Source organism: Belonocnema kinseyi, chromosome 1 (genome assembly GCF_010883055.1).
Source record: "Belonocnema kinseyi isolate 2016_QV_RU_SX_M_011 chromosome 1, B_treatae_v1, whole genome shotgun sequence".
Classification (NCBI taxonomy): Eukaryota; Metazoa; Arthropoda; class Insecta; order Hymenoptera; family Cynipidae; genus Belonocnema; species Belonocnema kinseyi.
The window spans coordinates 79,407,879-79,429,831 of NC_046657.1; the positions used below are offsets into that span (position 1 = coordinate 79,407,879).

At 33.5% G+C, this 21,953-nt stretch overlaps 1 protein-coding gene across 1 annotated transcript in view; it reads right to left on the reverse strand.

Annotated features, from left to right (window-relative positions):
* The window catches only part of LOC117174585 (zinc finger protein rotund-like), a 174,905-nt gene extending 168,169 nt beyond the window's left edge, over positions 1–6,736 (reverse strand). The window contains exon 1 of the mRNA XM_033363818.1: positions 6,410–6,736. Coding sequence (XP_033219709.1) covers positions 6,410–6,736 — 327 coding nt within the window. The remainder of the gene's footprint in view (positions 1–6,409) is intronic.
* Positions 6,737–21,953: the final 15,217 nt, after the last annotated feature.

Consider the following 21,953-nt stretch of genomic DNA (forward strand, 5'->3'; position numbering starts at 1 on the left):
GGAATGGAGACTTTATCCTTGGACGAAGCGTGTCGTGCACCGTTTTATTTTACGTCGTCGTTGATTTAATTGTAGAGCTTTGAGCGGCTCCGTTTAGACCAATTTTGCAGGAGAAGCGTAAAAGGGTTTTATGCCTTTCCATTTACGCAGCTGCGTTTGGGGTCATTATGCGCGTTTACTCGAGAGAAAGGAACTTTATTTCTCCGGATTCCAATGTGTTAATACCGCCGTAACAATGTACTAGTCTCCGCAGATAATATTCCCGTGATTTATTAAAATAAGAAAAGTCAAGAACAAATTGTTTCTTAAATTGTTTCTTGCTTAACGAGAAGCAGCGCGCGTTTCCATTAAAAATTTTAATAAGGGTGAAATAAACCAAGATATTATTGCGATTAAGAATTAAAATTGCCAAGCTAATTGAGTTCTTTATTATTATGAATTATTAACATCTTTCAAAATCAAGATATTAAACGGGGATGACTGAAACATCGGGACTGGTGAAACATCCTGAAAATTAAAATTTCCGACAGTGTAAAATGCTTGAATATTAAATTGTCCGAACAGTTTGCAAAATTAGCGAATTGGAAAACTCACGAAAAAAATTCGCGACAGTTTATAATATTACCGAATTTGCAAATTCCCTAATAATATCAGGGTTGCTACAAGAGTCTGATTACAAAATTCCATGACTTTTCCAGGTTTTCCACGTATAATTTTGGAAAAATTCTATCTCTTTCTTTTTTTTTAATTCAGCCAACTAACTTGAATTGTAACAAATTATAGTTCAATGACAATAGTTCATCAATATGTTTTATTGAATTCAAAAGAATTTTCAATAATATTTTTATCAAAGTGAAAAAAAATTATTCTGTAATCATAACGATATTATTTTTTTGTTATTACTTTAAGAAGAATTATAGTAGAACTATTTATGCAAAGATTAAGATAAAATTTCAAAATAATCTTAAAAAACTCTGAATTTCTTAACAAAGTGTCTGATATTTGCCTTTTCCTTAAGTTTTTTTTCCCATTTTCAAATAAAGAATTCGCTACAAAATACTAAATTAATAAGACTTTGAAATAGAGACGATTAAAAAAGTTCAAGTCACTTTTTCAATATCCCATGACGTTCCCAGATTTTCCAGGATTTTATTTTAATTCCATGACTTTTCCAGGTCTTCCAGGGTTTCCAGGCCTTGTAGCAACCCAGAATATAAAATATATGTAAAAAAATTACAGAATTAGAAAATATCCAAACTAAAAAATTCCCGAATAATAAGTTGACCGCCAGTTTATTATATCACCGAATTTGAAAATTTTCGGTATATTAAATATCTGAACTACAAAATTCCCGACGTTTCAAAATTCACGAATTGAAGAATTCTCACCATTTTTGTTATGTGTTTTTATTAAACTTTTACTCCGGTAAACCCGGTTATACAACATAGCCACGGACTAAGTCAAGTGACTGATGAGATTAGAATGTTATAAGTTAATTCAAATAATTTAATACGAGTGTTGAAACCTCCTGCGATAATGTTGTAGGTATACAATTACGAGCGGTCACGTGCGTTGGAGGTAAAATTTTAATTATTATTATTATTAGAGGAGAGTACTCGAATATGAGATATTCTCGTTATATGAGAAAGCGGGGTATCAGCTAAAGTAAGAGACCCACTCTGCTGGTTCTATCACTAACTTGTAGCCCGTGAAGAAAGAGTAATTCCGTGGTATAGTCCATTTTTCATTGGGCTTCTAAAGATTACAAGCGAACTTTTTGTGAAATCGATGGTGGTCGAGTTCTTGGAAGGGAATTCTTTAAACCCTATTTATTATTCATTAAATATGTATTTAGCAGTAAAGTTTGTCTGGAGTGATGGGGATTGAATAACTAAGTAGGAAAATATCGATAGTGTTGAAATTTTTCATTGTACAGGTCAGACATAGTAAGTGCATAGTTGCATGGTGTGGTTCTCATAATATGAGATACCTGTTGTTTTTATAACACTGTGGCTGCGTGGGGGAAATTGGTCACAAAAGTGTTTGTGTCTCCTGGAAAAACTAAATATATCTAAATAGCAGTAAATTTATACTTCGGAAACATAGAATGAAGTTTTTCATTAAAAATAATACTTTATTTTGCATTTCATTAGCTATTTCCTGGGGTATCTCATATTATGAGAATAGTTTGACGAGTTTGGAAAAAGCACTTTTTTACATTTCATGTATTTTCAGCATAAAAAAAATTTTTAATAAAATTTTTCATTTGAGCTTCTTATGACAGACTAAATTTCCTTTAAAATGACCTATATTACTTTTAAATTCAGTACATAGAATTCCGACAATCACGCCAAACGGAGTTGGTATCTCACATTTGGGTACTCTCCTCTATTATTATTTACAAAAAATACGATAGTCAATTATTTTCATACAAAAAAATTTAATGTTTAAAGTTTCTAAAATTATTGTTTAACTTTAAAATAACATTAACTGAACAAATATACTATTTATGGACGAAAATTGATTTAGTTTATTTTTATGGCTGTCTACGTGTACCGAAATTTCGGTACAAGTAGACTAGCTACATTATTTGGTACGAATAAGTGGAGCTGGAAAAGGGGAAATTCTATTTTTATTTTAAATTCAAGCAATCATTTTAGAAACTTCAAACGTTAAAAATAATTTTTTAAAACAAAAATATTAGATTATTGTATTTTTTATTCAATAAATAATATTTATAAAAATTTTTAATTGCTAAAATTCGGGAATTTTATAATCGGGCAATTTATGTAACGTCTTAAGCTACGAAACCCTTTTTCTAGACGCAACTTTTTGTACTAATTTTTATTTTCAAATTAAATTTTAGAAAAAACAATATAAGAAGAAACGTAGTACAATGGTATGAATGTGAATCGATCAAAGAATTCATTATTGTTCAATATTAATAGATTTGAATTATTTTATTGAATTCCACTAACTGTTGAATAATTGTAATATTTATCATTTGATTAATTTGAAATATTAGAATAGTAAAAACTGAAAATGACTGTAACATTAAAATAATAATATATTAATATGTTACATAACTTTTATTTTATTATTAAATTATTAATTTTTATAATGTTTTTTCTTTTTCGAGTTGGAAAAGGGAAATGAGAAGTTTTTTCACACTCTACTCATTTTCAAGATCAAAACATTATTAATAATTCGACAATATGAATTTTCAGCAACAACAAATTTATTTTTAACCAAGTAATTGAATTTTCTACCAAAGGATGAATTTTCAACAGAGAACGTTAATTTTTTACCAGAAAAGAGACGAAATTATAACAAAATACATGAATTTTCAACAAACAAGATCCATTTTTAATCTAAAATGGATTCGTAAAATTTTTATTCACAAATTAATTTAAAAAACAGAAGAATTTTCAACAAAATATTTACATTTTCAAAACCAAAAATAATTTTTCACAAATTAAAGTTGATTTACACAAGAATTTCTATTTTCATTTTCATCTGAGGAATTTTAAGCAATTTTTTTACAATGAATTAAAATTGCAATTGACTATTAGATTGATTTAAATCTTATTTTATTTTTAATTAAATATAAATAATATAATGATAATAGAAACTGTATTTTATTTATATTCTATTTTTATATCTTTTATTTTCATCTTACATGAAAATTGTTTGTTTATAGGCAGGTGGAATAATAACCAAAATATAAGTGTTCAATTGAATAAAGAAATATGAGATTGAAGAAATCAATTTACTAGATTTTTTTTTATTTTAATGCTTTGTTAAAGTTTGCAAAAAAAACTGAACATTCTTCTTCGAACCTCTAAGGGTAGTTTGTAGAGTGCTCTAGAAAATGCTTTACAAGGGCTATTCGCGTTAGCCTCGAGAAAAGATCTTGCTAGATTTTTTCACTTAAAATTTTTTTTTAATTTTTCGAGAAAAAATCCGTTTAGGCCGCTAAGAGTTTTTTTAACTAAATTTTTTTTTATGTATTATTAACTAAAGATTGTTATCATTGGTTGTGATTAAATTCATGAAGTGATTCTAAGCCCATGTTAGGAAAAGTTTAACAAGATAATAATATTAATGAATTACATAAAACATTTCTAATTGACCCACAGGCCAATAGTTTTTTAATTCTGTTTGGAAATAACGAATAATTAACGTGAAAGGACAGGTGAGAAGTAATTATTGGAGAACTCGTAAGGAGGACACAGTGTGAAAATCGATTTTCTATTCTCGCCGAACATCGTAATCAGGGTACGAAGGCCAAATAGAGATCAGGGTTCCATCGAGAACTGCATTCGTGCCAAAGGTTTCACTGGGATTCAAAGTTGCGATTGTACTCGTGCCAAACGATAAGGTTCCAGCTGGCTCAGTAAAAAGGACGAGTAAATAATTGCGTATAATCGATTCCGCTCATTCATGTTTTAGATGTTTATTTCTCAGCTTCAAAAAATGTTGTTAATCAGAGTGACTGCGATCATTCATTTTCAAAATTCCCTAATATTTTCCTGATTATTTTTCAATTATAAAAATATTTGATTCAAATAAAAAAATGCGTTTGAATACGCTTTGTTCGATTTAAACAAAACTTATATATGAATGCAACCATATTTATTTTATTGACGCCAATTTAATTTGATCCACAGAAAGCTTATTTAAATCAAATAAATCCTTTTTTAAACTCAAAATGTTATTTCTTTGCTATAGGGACAAATAAATGTTTGTTTATTTTAAATATAGTATTTGTAGAATATAAATAAAGTTTGTTTAATTCAATTAAAAATTCGTTTTGATCAAATAAACTGCATTCAAAATAAATTGTTTGAAACAAACATTTTTCTCAGTGTGACAATTATTAATTAACAACCAGAATTCTAATCTTGTAAAATGGTTAATATAGAATTATTTATAAATAGAATAAAACAGTTTTAAAATATTTTTAAATTTTTTATTTTTTATGCCAAATTTGAGCATATTTACAGAAATTTAAGGGAAATAAGAAGATTTCGATAAAATTCATAAAAACCCATAGAGAATTAAAAAAATCAAGTGAACTAAAAACAATTAAAAAATATGAACAAATTTAAGAAAAATTCCGGAAAAACCTGTAAAATATTTTTAAATTTTATGAATATTTTAAAGCTCTTAAAAAATCCTGTGGTTTTTTCAAAATAGGCTAAATTGTTATAATTTTTTTTAAAATTATAAAGTAATGAAATCAATTAAAAACCCCTTGAATATTTTAAAATTCTCTTCATATTCTCAATCTCTTTTAAATCTTTGAAAACTTTCAAAAACTCTTAAAATAGTGTTGGAATCTTCTAAAATACCCATTAACATTTCAAACCATTCAAATTTCTTCTTACTGAAATAAAAAAACATTCCTTGCTATCTTTAAAATTCTCTAGAAAATTCAAATCATTTAAAATCTTTTAGAATACATTATAATATTTCCAATCTTTTGAAATCCCAGACGATTTTTTAAAGTTTTTGAAAATTACTTGAAATGTTTGAAAATATCCTACAATGTTTAAAATCTTTTTGAATCCTGTGAAATATTTTAATATCTCATTATTTTTTTAAAGCTCTTGAAACTTCCTTTGAATTATTCAAAACAAACACAAATTTTTTTAATTCCCAAAATTTTTGAAATCTCTTTAAAGTTTTTAAAGCTTTTCAACATTCCTTGGGATCTTTAAAAATATTCTCAAGTTTTGTAAATACTTCAACATTTGTTAAAATCCCTAAATATTTATCAAAGCTCTTAAAAATCAATTGGAATTTTTTTTAATAATTTAAAATCTGCCAAATCTTCTGGAATTGCATCAAATTATTGAAATCTATTAAAAATACCCAACAATATTTTTAATCTTTTGAAATCATTTGAAATCCCTTAAAACTTTCAAAGTTCTTGAAAATTCCCTGGGGGTTTTTAAATATCCTAAATCTTTAAAATTCTTTGAAATCAATCCAAATTTATTGAAAATTCTTCGTAATTTTTAAAAACAAACGAAAATTTTTCTTCAGCGTTTTTAAAAATACTCTAAAATCTTCAAAATTCTTTACAATCCCTTCGAATTCTTGAAAATTGTAAAAAATTTCAGTATTATTTAAAAATAACCTAAAATATGTCAAAAATTCATGAAAAGTCAGAAATAGGTACAGTCTCGATGCATATAATCAAAGTGCTTTTTACTCAAATTCCTTGACTTTTGCATTTGTTTTTTTTAAAATCCTTATCTTTTGACTTTCCCTGAACGACAAAATTGCCTGATTTTCCCTGAACTTGTTGCCACTCTAATTATTGCTGCCAAAAATTTCTGTTCATAAGTAGAGTTGGAAACGAAAAAAATTTACTCAATTTTTTTCAAATTTTTTATCTAACCTCATCATGGTCCTCCCTGCGAAGGGCGAAATTCCTCGGGAATGCTGGAACGCTGCTGACAGTGAGTCCTTTGATGTCCTTCAATTCTTTTAGGGCACCAAGGGCGTTCAGATTGTCCTTGAAATGTGCAAGGTTATCCTTGAAATTAAGATTCCTATTAAGAGCCGTCTTGCCAAGAACAGCTCTGGCTAAGAGACTCTTGTAAAGTTCGTTGGGCAGGATGAATTTTTGATCATGTCTCCCATCATCTTTACTCTCAGTTTCATCATTGGAAGAATCCGTCTCGATTTCCACCGACGAATTCGAGACAATGCTCACAGTCGACATTTTTGCCCCGACACAAGAAAGAGAGCGAAAGAGAAAGATCCTCGAAAAAAGGGAGCAAATATATATCTCTTCAAGGAAGTCTCCTGATTATCATGAAATCCTTATCACTAAATCTTGACCTATTTTATCATCTATTTTTAAATATCTTTAGGTTAAAAACAAGTTACACTTTCGCCTTGCGAAATATATATAGGAATATAATGCGATTTGTAGACGTGTATATAGATATATATTTTTATATATATATTTTATTCATATATATACTCTTTAAAATGATCCTTCGATTTGTAGATTTGTAGCTTGAAATCAAGTCGCACCTTTTGGCCAGGTTTTCTGAAAATAGGTCTGCGAATGAAAAGATCGCTCCTCGAATAAAACCTTAAGACACAGTGCGTTGTTTCTTTATTCGTTTTTTTTACTTCTTAATTTCTCTTGTATCTTCAGTCCTTCGAGATGTTAAAACTTATGGACGCTTACACTAGTTTAATCCCCTAAGTATCTAAGAATCAATTTTCTAGTTATTATCGTTAAGATTAGAGTGCGTTTACTTTAGGAACTTTGCGCGCGCATCTTATTACGCAGGGCCGCTTCTAATTGGCTGGCTAATTAGCGCGGGAGACCGTTGAGTCACGTGTCAGTCTCCACGCTTTCCTCCCTTCTTCACTAGACTAGAGTAACGCTACGGTGAAAAATAGGAACTTTGGTTGATCGTCGATCTCCTCGGAGACGCTCGGCTCGTTTTTTCGCTTAGGAACTAGTCCGACGGGCGTTGCTGAAGGCATCGAGAGACTTGAGCGCGACCTTTCGATCCTCTCGAAGTACGGGAACTCCCAGAGTTCCTCCAGAATACATGCCATGTGAGCTAGCAGACATTCCTAAGGCAGGAGGTTCTTCTTCCTCTGAAAGTTCATGCTCGTCCTCCTGGTCCACCATTGTTGACTCTCTCCGGGCTCAGTCACGAAACTAGACTCTTCCCGGCCGCTGGGAAGTCCCTGAGTATGCCCTACTTGGGCCGCGTGCGTAAAAGTGTCCAGGACGCGCGAATTCAGATGGTGGGGGAAGCGACAGCGTCAGTATCGCTCTGACCGCGGATGAGTGCGTATATTTATGGCCCAGCCAATTCACGCGCCAGGGCCTCGTGCGTGCGTAGTCGGAGTGGGGGACGCTTGAGTGTCAGTCTCACGCTGACCGCTGTCGAGTGCACATCTCACAGGTTTTCGATTTCGAGCGCGTTTTCGCGTTCGCGGTCACTCTTTAGAGTCAGGGGACGATTTCTCAAAGGCGGTCACTTGTCCCGGATGGTTTTTCTTATGAGCGCGACCGGGCGAACCGCGCGACTGGTTGATGCAGTCCGCGGCGGAGCATAAGGAAGCGGAAGCCGGCGCTCTCTCCGCCAAGGAAAGGCGCGCACGCTTCGCCGCGGCCCTCGTCGTCGTCGTCGTCGTGTTCTTTTACTTCCTTTTTCTCTTCTCCGCCAGCCGAAGAAGAAGGAGACGCTGGAGAAGGAGGTGAAGGTGGTGAGACGATGGCGCGGCATTGCAGGGGGTGGTTGGAAAAAGCAAGGAAAAAGTCGAGTTGGGCGCGAGGAACCCGCGAAGAAACAGATAAATCTAGATATTTTCCTTAGAGGGGTGCGCGCGAGCGCCCGCGCGCACCACGAAATGGAAAAACGGAAATAAAAGACGATCGCACGGGGGTGAGAAAAGGGGGTGGAGGGTAGTTCCCGACAACGAGAGGGTGAGTGAGGATAAGTGCGCAGTGCAGTCTGCGCGGGGGTGGAATCGGGAGATGGGGTGGCAACCACCCACACACGTCGATTGAGAACGGCACGCGAATCCTAACTCTGTGAGGGTGGTTGTGGTACATGTGTGCACTTATGCATCCTGAAATCAACATGGCTACCACATGCGAGAGTTTAGGGATTCTCCCTGAATTAACCTTCTCCCAACCTCCTCTCGATTTTACTCGTCGCGTGCCGTAAATTTAAATAACAAGATGCTCATTCATCTTCCTTTCTCTTTTTTTTACTTGATTGACTATTTTTTTTTTTACAAAATTTGGTCCTTTTCATATTCTTTTTACTTTAAAATCTTAGATGAGTATTTAAACAACAATTTTGGAGCATTTAAGAGGTAGTAAGAAAAGTTCCTATATTTTCTATTTTTGGAAGGTGGTAAATTTATATAGGATTGAAGATCATTTTTCACGTGGTTTCCTCATAGACACTCCAAGACTGTAAATTTTATTTCAACTTCCGACTTTTTCCTCGAAAGTTATCAAATCAATTAAAACAAACGCTTTTAAAGAATTTTTTTATTTGATGTGAAATAATTCGAGTCTTAAGTCTTGGGGTTTCGTTCTTAAGTAAAGAGTTAACACAATGTAGGAATGACTCAATAACGTCAATTTGGCAATAATTAAGTAATGTCCTTGAATTTGTGGAATAATGTACAAAAACAATTATTTTTTAACCGATTAAATAAAAAAAAAATCCACAAATTGAAGATTAAGAAGAAACGAATTGATTTTTATCTTGGGCCACTATTTTAAGAGATTTTAATAATTTCGGAAAAAGCCCCCAAATTTAGGTTTTTAAATAAAGAAACAAATTTCTTTTCAACTTTCGGGTGCAGTTAGTGGTTGGAAATTAATCTGAAACACAATTTTCTAATTTTTGCAACTGCACTCGAATTAAATCGAAGGGTATTGCTCTGGGCGCTAGATTTTTCCTTCAGTTTTTAAAATAAATTGATTTCCAACTAACATAAAGTTCATTGAAGCCCCATAAGAACCTTTGATCTAGTTCAATAAATATAAATGCTTAATGCAAACATTTTAAAATGTGCTGGAAAAGGGATTTTTTTTATTTCTTTTATTGTTCTTAAAGTTTAAAATTGGTGTGCAACGGAAATCAGGTTCCTTGGAAGTGCAAGATAGTGTCGCAGGTAGATCTGGAATTTTCGATCCTAATAAAGTATGTGGGTCGAGTGAGAGGCCTACAGTTCTTAAATATTAAAAATAAAATTGATTTATATCATTGGAAATGTTCACTCTGGCCCTATTGAGCCCCAATCAAACTCATGAGGGGCCGAATGAGGGGCTTAATTTGTTGCTCTCAATTTTTTTAAATAAAGCGGATTTCAACTTAAAATTGATCCAATTTAAGCTAGTTCAATAAATATAAATGTTTAAACAAAAAAATGTACTTGAAAAGGGATTTCTATATAATATTTTTTTTTCTTAAAGGTCAGGTTTGGTGAGCCACTGAATTCAGGTTGCTCGGAAGCGGAAGATAGTGTGGCAGGTAGATCTAGAGTGTCTGAGCTGGAAGGTTTTACGCACACGAAGGATGTGACTCTCACCCAGTCTTAGAGATTCTCATTCAGCGAAAGAGAGGTTCTTCTATAACGGTGCATCCCCAATTACCATTATACCATTGAGATGCAGATCGTTTCACACTCGGTTCCTTTTTTCTCTAAGTAGCCCTATGAGACCCGGGACCCACATTTTTTCCATATATCTTTCTCTCTCCTCCACGCGATCCCGTTTTTCTATTGCGGTAAGCGAGGACAATATTATTTGTGTTTTGGTTTTTTGGGGCGGCACCCGGAAGGGCAAAGAGAAAAAGAGAGAGAAAAAGAGAGAGGGGCCACATTTCGAGGGTCTTACAATTACCCGTATTTTGAGAACTCAAGGGTCCTCGTAGTATTTTTTTCTCTCTTCCGTATCCACTCCCTCTATTGATATCAGCATTATTACCACTCGCAGGAGCTACAAAGAAGAGATGGGCGTCTCGTCTGATCGCGTGAGAAGCCAAGGACCATATTTTCGGTGAGAAAATTCGAAAGGAAAGGATTTTTCATACAGTCGTCAGTCTAATTGCACTTGCGTGTTTGTCTTTATAAAAATAGGAAAAGGGCACACTCCCAAGTTTTAATAAAACATTTAAAATTATTATATAAATTGTCTATAGTAGCCCATCCACCATGACGCAATTTTATTTCATGAACCAGGTAATTAAATCAACGTGAACATCACTTGCAAGTTTCCGAGGTGCTCCGCTAAGAAGACGACTGTCGCTTGCAATGAAGGGGTTGGTAGCGGTGTTGGATGGGGAAGGAAGGGGGTGTCAAGTGATGTTAGGTGTGGGGCTGGGAAAGGAGGGAAATTAAAGAAGCGCTAAGCCGGGTGCTAAAGTGAAGAACCACTTGTTGAACAGCACGCCACTGGTCGTGGGGTGGGTGGTAAACGAGGAAACTGCTGGGGGGAGGTGAAGAGTGAAAATATGCAGATGAGGGGAACCCCCTGTGTAACTAACTTCTAACTTCACCGTAAAGCGGCCGGTGGCCTTCCACGGTTTCAACCTCATAACCCCCCCCCCCTCACGCCAACACTCTACCACTCAGCATTCACCACCTCTCGGGTTTCCATCGAGGGTCTCTGGAAATTAATTTGCCCTCTTCTCGTCTGGGTATCTTAAATCCTGGTTTGAGGCATTTCAAACCTGCTATGAAAATCAAAGCGCTCATTAAAGATTCTAAATAGTTTTTGACAATTAAAAATTATCAGCTTCTACGGAAAATAAACAAAGTCGTAGGGGGCAAAATATTAAAATAAATACAGTAGTACAAATAAACTTATATAACGAAAAAAAATACTTGAGTAATTATTTACGGTTTTACGGCCCCTTTAATTTTCAAATTTCGAATTATGAAACTCCTCTTGGACTAACTTTGACTCAGGGGAGCTTAAAACGACCTTTTTCGATGACCTCGTAATTTTCGAAATTCCCAGTGGCTCGTGGAATCTCGCGAAGCGAGGAAAGTCCTTTTTTCTCGCGCTGGGATTTTTTTGTTCAAAATCAGAAGGAAAGGACGCCTGGCGCCAGGACGCCGGCGACGAACAGTCTCGACCCAGATCCCATCGTCTCATACGCGGCTCCAGGTCTTTCTTATTTCTCTTACTTTCGCATTGCAACCGCCTCCTACCCTTGGGGTAGGTTTTCCCTTACAACCACCCCCGGTGGCCCCTCGGCCCCCCTCGAAACCGCCCAACCCAAAGCGTTCGACGAATGCACACGTACTCGTCGAGCTAAGGTGGTTTCACAGATATGTAAGAAATATTTTCTTGGTGTATGTGGGTGGGTGGTATGGCGCACACAATTTCGATTTCTTAACCCATCACACAAAAACAGGAGAACGCACACAAATAAGGAGCTTTTCTACTCAACGACCCCCCTCGAAGATTTTTCTTACGTGGCCCAGTTCCTCCCCATTGGTTATTGCCTCCCATGTACCAGTCTACCTACTCCCCCCTCCCCTTTCGCCGACTCAACCATACACAAACATATACAGATTATAAACACACACACACAAAAGTCCCGTGAATCTCGAACCTAAACTCTTTCTTCAGCTTTTTCTTGCTTGCTAGAGGCGCTTGTTCCCCTCACCCCTTTCTTATTCTAGATCCTTGAAGCAAGTTGCAATTCGTTGAGTTAAAAAAAACTTAAAGAAATATGTTCTCACTCTATTTGTGTTTAATTTTGTCTTTGGGAGGGAAAAAAATAATTTTAATATAATTGAATGACGGAGAGCCCATTATTATGGGGGGGGGGGGGTTAAAGAAAGTAAATGCGTAATTTAGGGAGAAGGATATTTTTTTCATACGAACCTCACGATTATGATTAAATAGAGATTATGAAATAGCCCCCCCCCCCATTTTAAAACATTTTTTATGCGTATGTTCAGTTTATTAAAGCTAAAAAAATAAAACATATAAAGTAATAGTCTATAAATCAAAAGAACAAACGGTCCCATCAATAATTTAAGTATAAACAAATAATACATTTACAACATTGAAAAGTTAAAAAAAGAATTCATAAAAAAACTCCCCAGCTATTTACAACATTTTTTATGATTTATGTCTGCTATATTTTTCATTCTACTCAGAATATTTAGAGATTGTAGTAGATTGATCCCAAATCTCCCGCTTGCTGCCTCACTTTCTCCCGTCTTACAAACTTCTTTTCATCCTATTCTATCCTGTCCTATCCGATCCTATATTATCGCCCTTCCCCTATTTCCCTTCCTCTACCCCCCCCCCTCTTCGCTTTCGCAACTTTACTATAACATAATTTCCCTTCCCCTTCCTAGTCTACTTTCGTTCCTCGTCCCTCATTTTTTCCCTGCCAGCCTTACTCCTCCAACTTCACTTCCCATACCATCTCTGTATGACTTTTCCTCCCATACTATCCTTTTATCCTACTATCCTTCCTCTAACCCCTCTTCACCCTTCCTTATTGTGCTTCCATCCACCACTAATTTTAATTCTCCCATACTACTCTTTCATACTCACCCACCCTTAACATCCCCATTAACTTAACTTCCTGTACTCCTTTCTTCGCCCTTCCGTACTTTACTTCGATCCTCTCCTATTTTTAATCCTCCACTCCCTCTTAACTCTTCTCTAATTAATTTTCTATCTAGAAACCGAGTTAAGACCTCACAATTTACGGTGAAAAGGGGATTATGATAGGGCTTATCAAAAAGAGAATCGCATATTTTTAGAGAAACCAAAAGCATGGTAAATGTAGGAGGGCAAGTGGGAGATAGTTTCTGGTTAGTGAAAGGAGTGCGGCAAGGATGTCCTCTAAGACCAGTTCTATTTTATATATTAATCTCAAGCTTTAAAGAAAAAATGAAAAAACGATTAGAAGGAGTTAGGATAAGAGGAGAAAATATATACACTGGCAGACGCGGAAGATATACTGTTATTGTCAGAGGATGAAGAAGGCGTCTTAATTACAGGATTGGAGACAGACTTAGATTGTAAAAAGTTAAATTTCAATACAAAAAAGGCAAAGGTAACGAGTTTTAGTAAAGGAAGTTAATGAAATAGAAATGGGGAATAAAAAAAAAAGGTTAGAAAATATTAGAGAAGGAGAATTTGGTTCTTTGATACGCTAGTTGGTTGGCATTAGGTTATGGAGCGGAGGTATGGGGATAGACGGAAAGGAAAGAGATTGGGAGTTTACAAGATAGGTATATAAGGTGGATGCGAGGGGTAGACTCGAGAACGGTTGGCTATAGCTTGAAAGAAGAAGCGGAAAGGAATAAATTAGGTACTAGAGTGGGAAAGAGGGCATGCTAGTTTGAGACGAAGCTAATGAGGAGAAAAGATGAGAGAGAAAAAAGAGAAAGGAAGGAGTGTTAGCGAAAAAATGTTTTAAGAAGGTAGAAGAAAGGAGAGGTTGGGCTATAGAATTAATAAAATTCTATAGTGCTAGAGATATAGGAAAGGGAAATTGAGTAATATATAGAGAATTGAAGAGAAGGGATAAGAAAACACAATTAATAGAAAGATGAGGAATGATTTAGGAATAAATATATACTAAACAGTATAAGCCTTAAAAAAAGGAAGGAGTGCCAAAGTATTTAGAAAAGGGATGGGGAGAGAGAAGATGGACCAGAATAGCAAGATTTAGATTAGTAAACGAGGTAAGGGAAGGGAAGAGCGAGGAAAAAAGAGAACAGAAAGTACATGTGATTGGGAAGAGGAAACATGAGAGTGTGTATGGGAAGGATGTAGGAGAGGAATTGAACATAAGGGAAGCTGGCAAGAGAATGTGGTAAAGATTTTAGGGGAGGGTAATGAGTGGATAAATGAGTTGGAGATGGCTAGAGGAGCGAATGAGAAAGAATGGATGTGAAAAAATGGCTAAATTCAGGTACAAGAGAAGGGAAAGTGAAAGAAAAAGTAGATAAAATGTTGTTAATCTGTAATTGTTTTGGAGGTGTATTTCTTTATTCCGGATTGAAGAATGTTGCTAAAAGGTCAATGGAGAGCCGCGTGAATGGTTTATCGATGCCAATCAATTCAGAATTTGTGATCTGGCTTCTGGCCGGTGCGTCATGTATTAATTCAAAATGGCCGTAGCTTGTGGCTGAAGATTCGTATTGTGCGATAAAGAGAGGAAGAGAAAGAGAGAAGAAACGAGAAAGAAAGATAGGGGGAGGGTTGGAAAGAGGGCTTCGTCGTAACGACCAATGGCAGCCCTTTCAGATTCTATCGGTCGACTTAATTTATTATTTTATACGGTCGAAAGCCCGCCAACCGAGTGCGATGCATTGCGCTCAAGCCACGTTCTTCTAGCTATATTTATATATCGTCCGAGGCCGTTAAAGCTTCTCGATTTTCCATTTTCTTCCAACTTTCAATGCAGCACCCAACGCCAAATCACTTTTTTCCAATTTTTTAGCATCGCTTTATTATAGTCGAAAAATGCTCACATTTTAATTCATAAATAGTGCGCTATAACGTTACTAATCTTACATCTGGAATACGGGACCAGCTTTTCCCAATTCCTGAATTAAGTTTTCGACCCTGTATGTTGGATTTGAAAACAAAAGTCTTTGTTACTTCTCGAGAGAAAACTTAGTTGAGCTTTTTGTATTATCAATGATTGTAAGGGGTTTTTTTTATAGTTTTAAAATCTCAAAAATATCTAGGAATGTAACAAATATAATACAAAAAAAGGACAGTCGAAAAACTAAATTTTCAACATTTTTGTAATCTTTCCTGATTATTCCCTGTCTAATTCTTCATTTTTCTTGACCATTAATATTCAAAGAATTAAATTTTAGTCTTGAAATATTTTAAACAAAGAATCTTTTTTAAACGGAATACAAGTTCAAATTATAATCTAAAAATTTATTTATTTTAACCAGAAAATGTAAGTTTTTAATCCAAAATGAAGAATTGTTTAAGAAAACATCAGTTGAATTTTTCACAAAAAATACTTTTTAACAAAAAAGTTTCATTTTCAAAAAACATTTAAATTGTCAACAAAACGGTTGAATTTTTAAACAAAAAAGGTATAACTTTTAGAAGATAGTTTGTAAGTTGAAGTTTAAACAACAAAATTAAATTTTTAATTCAAAAGGACGAATTTTCTGTTCAAATTGATAAATTTTAGACAAAACACTTAAAATTTTAGTATAATACTTTAATTTTTAACATAATACTCGGATTCTCGAAAATATTTGAATTTTTAACAGAATATTTCAATTTTGTACCAAATACTTGAATTATCAATCCACAAACATGAAGTTTGAAACAAATAGTCGAATTTTCAAAAACAAAAAGATTAAATTTCAACCCAAAATAATTGCATTTTCAGCCACATAGTTGAATTTACAAAGAAATAATCAACTTTTCAAAAAAATAGTTCAATTTGTAACCAAAAAGATAAATTTTTTATCTTACGAAGAGGAATTCTCAACCAAAAAGACGAGTTTTCTACCAAGAAGGTTAATTTTCCCATAAAAGTCGAATCTTCAATAAAATATAGGAATTTTCAAAATATGTGTTTAATTTTGAAATAAAAAAGATAAATTGTTCAGCAAAAATTAAAAAGTTAAATTTTCAGTAGGAAAAATTAATGTACATAAAAAAAAACTAATTTTCAACAAAATAGTAAAATTTTTAACAACAAAAGAAAACTATTTTTAAACAAAAATTATGAACAAATATTACACAAAAAATGGAATTTTTAAATCGAAAATATTAATTTTCTACAGAAAAAAGGTTTTAAACAAAATAGTTGAATTTTTTAACCGAATAGATGAATTTTCAACTGAAATGATGAATCTTTAACCAAAAATGAGAATTAATTTTTAACAAACTGGTTCGACGTGGAACACAAAAGTTGAAGTTTTGAAGCCAAAAATTTATTTGATTATTTATTAATTTTATTTTAATTCATTTTTAACTAATAAAGATTTTTTAGTAAAAAAAAGTCCAACCCAATTGTTAAACATTTGTTCCAAAAGCGGGTTTTCTGTAAAACAGTTGCATTTTTAACCAAAAAATAAGAATGTTTACAAAAAGTTCATTTTCAACTAGAAAGTTGCATTTAAAAAAAAAACAGTGATTTTATCCAAGAAGTTTATTTTTGTACCAAAACAGACAAATTTTCGATTAAAAAAGATCAAATAAACAAAATTAACAAAACGGCTCGACTTTTAAAAAAATTCAAAATAAAGAAGTTAAACTTTCAACCAACAGTTAAAAAAATAATTTTCCAAACAAAAAAACTAAATAAATTTTCAACCAAAGAGGTGTATTTTTAACGACCAGAATTATCATCTTGTAAAATTTTTAACATTGTATTTTTTATAAACGAAATAAAACAATTTCAAATTAAAATTTAAAAATTGTATTTCCTTGATTGTTATTCAAAGTGCCTCTTCCAGAACATTCTCTGACTTTTGCAAGATTTTTTTCAGAATTCCTGACTTTCCCAAGTTTCTCTGACTTTTCCCTGATTTTCATTTTGTCCCTGACCTACGCTCAACCTGGGGATAGTAAATAAAAATACTAAATGGTGAAATAGGGCTAGTTTTTAAATAAAGTCAAAATATTTTAACACTTAAGACTCGCGAAATGAGGGGATAGAATCGCGTTGTTTATTTGAGTCGCAGAATCACTTTCTCGGGACGTATAAAGAAGGTGAAGCTATAATACGTAAATTGTTAAGGGTTGGGGCGTCCTAAGCTAAGGCAAAAGGTTGTCTCGGGCGGCGTCTAGCCGTGTCTATCGATTATTTTCCGTCTTCGTTGGACTTGTTACAATCTCTTAGCAACCCCTCTTTTTCTTTCTCTTTCTCTCTTAGAAATGCTCTCTCTCTCTCGCGCACTTTTTTCCCCTACCCCCACCCAAACCCCTTAGCCACCCTCAGCCATCACCCACCTCCAAAACTCCGTCAACTTCCAACCTACCCCCCTCCGCTCGCTGACCCCTCTCTACCCACTCACCCTCTCTATCCACTTACCCCTCTGCACCCACTAACCCCCCTCCAACCACAACAGCTATCCCCGTTTCTTTATTCGCTCCTGACCTTTCACAAGCTTCCTACGCACTATGAAATGATATTCGCACATCCGAATTTGCGACGCAAGAAAACCATAATATTTAGCCTTAGGAATTTTTCCTAGGCGGGGGTTGATGAGATACACAACGATTTTTATGGTAGAGGACAACCGAGAGCGATGGAAAAATTGGAATTAGACGTTTATAAGCAAATTTGATGTTAGGAGATTAAAAAAAATTATTTTGAGTGATTTTAAACAGGGGATGAATCAGAATTTATAATTTATATAAAGGGGTAGGTATCAAGATATGGTATTCTATAAAATTGATTGTAAGGGTTTGGTTGGTATTAAACAGATTATCTAATGGTATTTGTGGTTTTGAAATAATAAGTATTAGAGAACAAAAATTTAGGGGTAGTTGTATTATTAGTTTTTATCATAAACTTTAAGAATAGCCGTGCGGTCTATCCGACCGCACCGTGCTTTTGATATATGGGTCCCTTCTACCACTCGTGTTAATGATTATTAATAATAAAAGTTAATAAAATTTATTAATGATTTACTTATTCCCTTCATATACTGGTATAAGTGAAATAACAAAAACTTATTTACTTATTTAATTAAATATAAATGTATACTGCGGTCTTTAAGATCTCAGGTCCATTTAAGTGCAAAAATGAAATTTCGATCATACTTAAATGTTAAATTGGGGTATATACAAGACTAAACTTTACTATATAATTTTACAACATTGATTAATTCACTGAAGGTTTAATTAGTTCATTCATTCTCTTTTATAAAAGGGGTATACAGCCCCTATTTTTAATTCAAAAAAAGTTAAATTCGAGGATTAATGGAAAATTCAGGAAAATATTTAATGGGAGGACCTTTCAGTCTCTGACGCTATCTGCTTGAATTTTAACCCTCCGGGAGGAATAGGTCGTCGAGAAGGGCGAGGAATAAGCGCCTTAATTTAAAGCCAAGCAACCATTCGCAAAATATAAGGCAAACATTGGCTTGAATTCCTGCTCCACTTTTCACATCATGGTACATTTTCGTTCTTTCTTTATTTTTTGTATGAAAACAGGATTAAAATAACAACTTGAAAAGGAAGCAAAGGATATTTTCAAATTAAATCAAAAATTGCTAATAAAAGGGGTGTATAATTGTAGAGATAATACGTGAGTGATTTTTCAAAATTAAAATTTTCGACATACAATAAAAAAATGTTCCGAATTCTTGCTAAATCTAGAAATATTTTTACAGAATTTCTTCCCTGAAATAATTTTATCTAAAGCTTTCCCGAATTCCTGAAAAAAATGCAAGCTTCAGGAACTGCTGAAAAATACAAAACAAAGCTTTATTTTGAATTCGTTCCCTGTACATTTTTGAAATTCGTTCTAGTAAATTCCTAAATAAGAAACATTAAATGAAATCATTCCGCGCCAAATTTTTTAAGTAATTCCTTGGAGAACTTACCCCGATACATTATCGGAAAATTCTATCAAACCTTTCCAATAAATGGATAAATTTCTGAATTCATTAACAATTTAATGGAACTTTTCTTTAATTCATTTCCTGGAGAATGAAAACTCTCGTATTAAAATTGGGAAATTTTTCCAGAATTTTTGAAAATTTTCTGAGCTAATTCTTGGAAAAAATACAGAAAACTTTCCTGAATTCATTCCTTGAAAAAATTAATTTTTAAATTTCTGATTTCTTAAGAAATCTAGCGAAATTTTTCCTAAATTCTTTCTCGAGAAATATTTTATCTCAAACTTTCCTGATTTCCTGGAAAAGAAGATTGAAAATTTCCCGAACTCTTGTGAAATATAAAAGATATTATTTCGCTGAATTCATTCCCTGTAAAGCTTTCTCGAATTCCTCTGGGAAAATTCCCATGAAAATGGAAAACTACTTCTTAAAAAAGTGTTCCATATTTTTGGAAAATCTTATGGGAAAGTGTTCCAAAATTTATTTCCGGGAAGAATAAAACTTAAAACTTTTCTAAATTCATTCCTTCAAAAATCAATTATAGACAATCTCGATTTCAAGCCCTGAACGAATTTCATCTAAAATTTACAGGGATTCTTTAGAAAACTAATTAAAATTTTCCTGAATTCTGGAGAAATACAGAAGATTTTTTCCTTGAATTCATTTTTTGAAATAATTCTCAAACGAAATTTCCCGACTTCGTCTCGGAAACTTGAGAGAAAATTTTCCGAATTGATTACTTGGAAAACTTTCCCGAAAAATTTCTTAGAATTTTCTCGGAAAATCCTGGTCCCGAATCTTTCAAAAATTGGTAACAAATTTCCCGAATTCTCGAGAAACTATGGAGAATTGCAAAGGAAAAAAGAGACTAAATAGAAAAACTTCCATGAGCTTATTACCTGAAAAATTCGCCGAAGTTACTTCTTGGAAAACTTTTTTGAATACATCCCCTGGAATATCGCTTGGAACTTGTTCGGAAAATCCGGGCTGAATTTTTCCCAATTTTTCCATGGATATTAAACTCCCAAAGAAAATGGAAAAATTGTTTTTTTTTTATTGTCCGCGTCAGGATTCTGATAAAGGTATTTTTCTCACAGAAGGTGAAATATTATGGGGATGTATGTGTGATGGACGGGTCGTGACCTAGGCCGTCTTGAAGGGCAGACATTTTTTAATCGATAACATTCACTCGCCACCCCCGGTCCTCTTAGAGGTGGTTGGGGTTGTAGGCCGGCTGGGAGTCTAGAGGCTTCTGACTAAGGGATGGGGTTCTTCGGGGGTGTTCAGACGATTCCACCCCTTTGCCCTCCTCTTACCCCCTCAATCTCCTTGAACCAACTGAGCCTCTCCCATTCACCCCCCCCCCCACCTTCACGATAACCTTTAACTGTCTAAATAGATAGGCCCATCCCTTAAAGCGGATCGGCTCGAAAACATTGTTAAAGGGGATGAAATGATCGAAGACCCTTAAGGGTGAAATCCCTTGAGGGCGGCCTTGATCTTAAGGTTCTACTACCGTCTCAAGGTCGTTCGGTAGAGATTCAAGTCACGAGGGTTGAGCAGACTTCGAGGCGAATGACCGGTGGAAGACTCGGGGGTGAACGACTTTTTTACACCCCTATTTAAGAATCAGAAATTTGAAGAGTGAGGATATTGAATTTCGAATTATTAATACAAATTTAGACATTAGGATATGGGAGGCAAATAAATTTATTTCGAGGTTTAAAGCTGAATGTACTTTTAAGTTACTCCTGGTGTAATTTTTTGTTTCAACCTCTCCAAAGTTGTTTTTATAATACCATCCCCAATTTGTGGATTATTTCATTTTTGCCTAACCATTTGATTATTCCCAAAATGTATTTACTTTGTTGAAACTTAAACTATTTTCCTAAAAAGTCATCTACTTTGGCCAGGAACTCCACTACTTGTTTAAAAGTTGAACTACTTTGTTAAAAATTAATAATTAAGGTTGTAGATTCATTTCCTTGGTTAAGAATTTAATTATTCCATTTTTAGAAAATTAATCTTCTGGGTTAAAAAATCACCTTTCGGGTTGAACTATTTTTTTTAAATTCGTTCTTTTTTGGTTAGTAATTAACTTTTTGAACTAACAATGTAATTATTCCATTTTTGATTGGAAACTTATGTTTTTTATTTAAAATGGATAAATTGTATTTGAAAATGTATAAATTGTATTTGAAAATTCATGTATTTTGTTAAAAATACATCCTTTTTAATAAAAATGCAGCTGTTTGAGTCTAAAGTAATCTGTTTCGTTGAGGATTCAACAATTTACTAGGAGATTATACTATTCAGTTCAAAATGAACTTTTTGCTAAAAATTAAACTATTTTTATGAAAATTTAATGTTTCGGTAGAGAATTAACTTTTTTCTAAAAAATCATATTTTTGGGTTGATACTTCCACCCCTCTGTAGAAAATTCGTCCTTTTGGCTTTAAAATTCAAAAATTTGTGGAAAACTAATGTATTGAAAGCTGAAGTGTTTTGATAAAATTCATTTTTTTTTAGATTCACCTCCTTAAAATTTCACAATTTCATTTTTAATTGATCTTCTGGGTTAAAAAATCAACCTTTGTGTTGAACTCTTTTGTTGAAAATTCATTTTTTTAAGATCCATAATTTTAACTATTTGATCAGATAATAAACTATTCTTATAAAATTTAACTTTTTGGTAGAAAATCATATTTTCCGCTTGAAAACTCAATCCTTTTGTAGAAAAAATTGTCCTTTTATTATTATTATTATTATTATTATTATTATTATTTATTACACCATTAAGCCATTTCCCTTTCGAGGTAGGCGTGACTCACTCGGCAGGGGAAAGGAGTAGT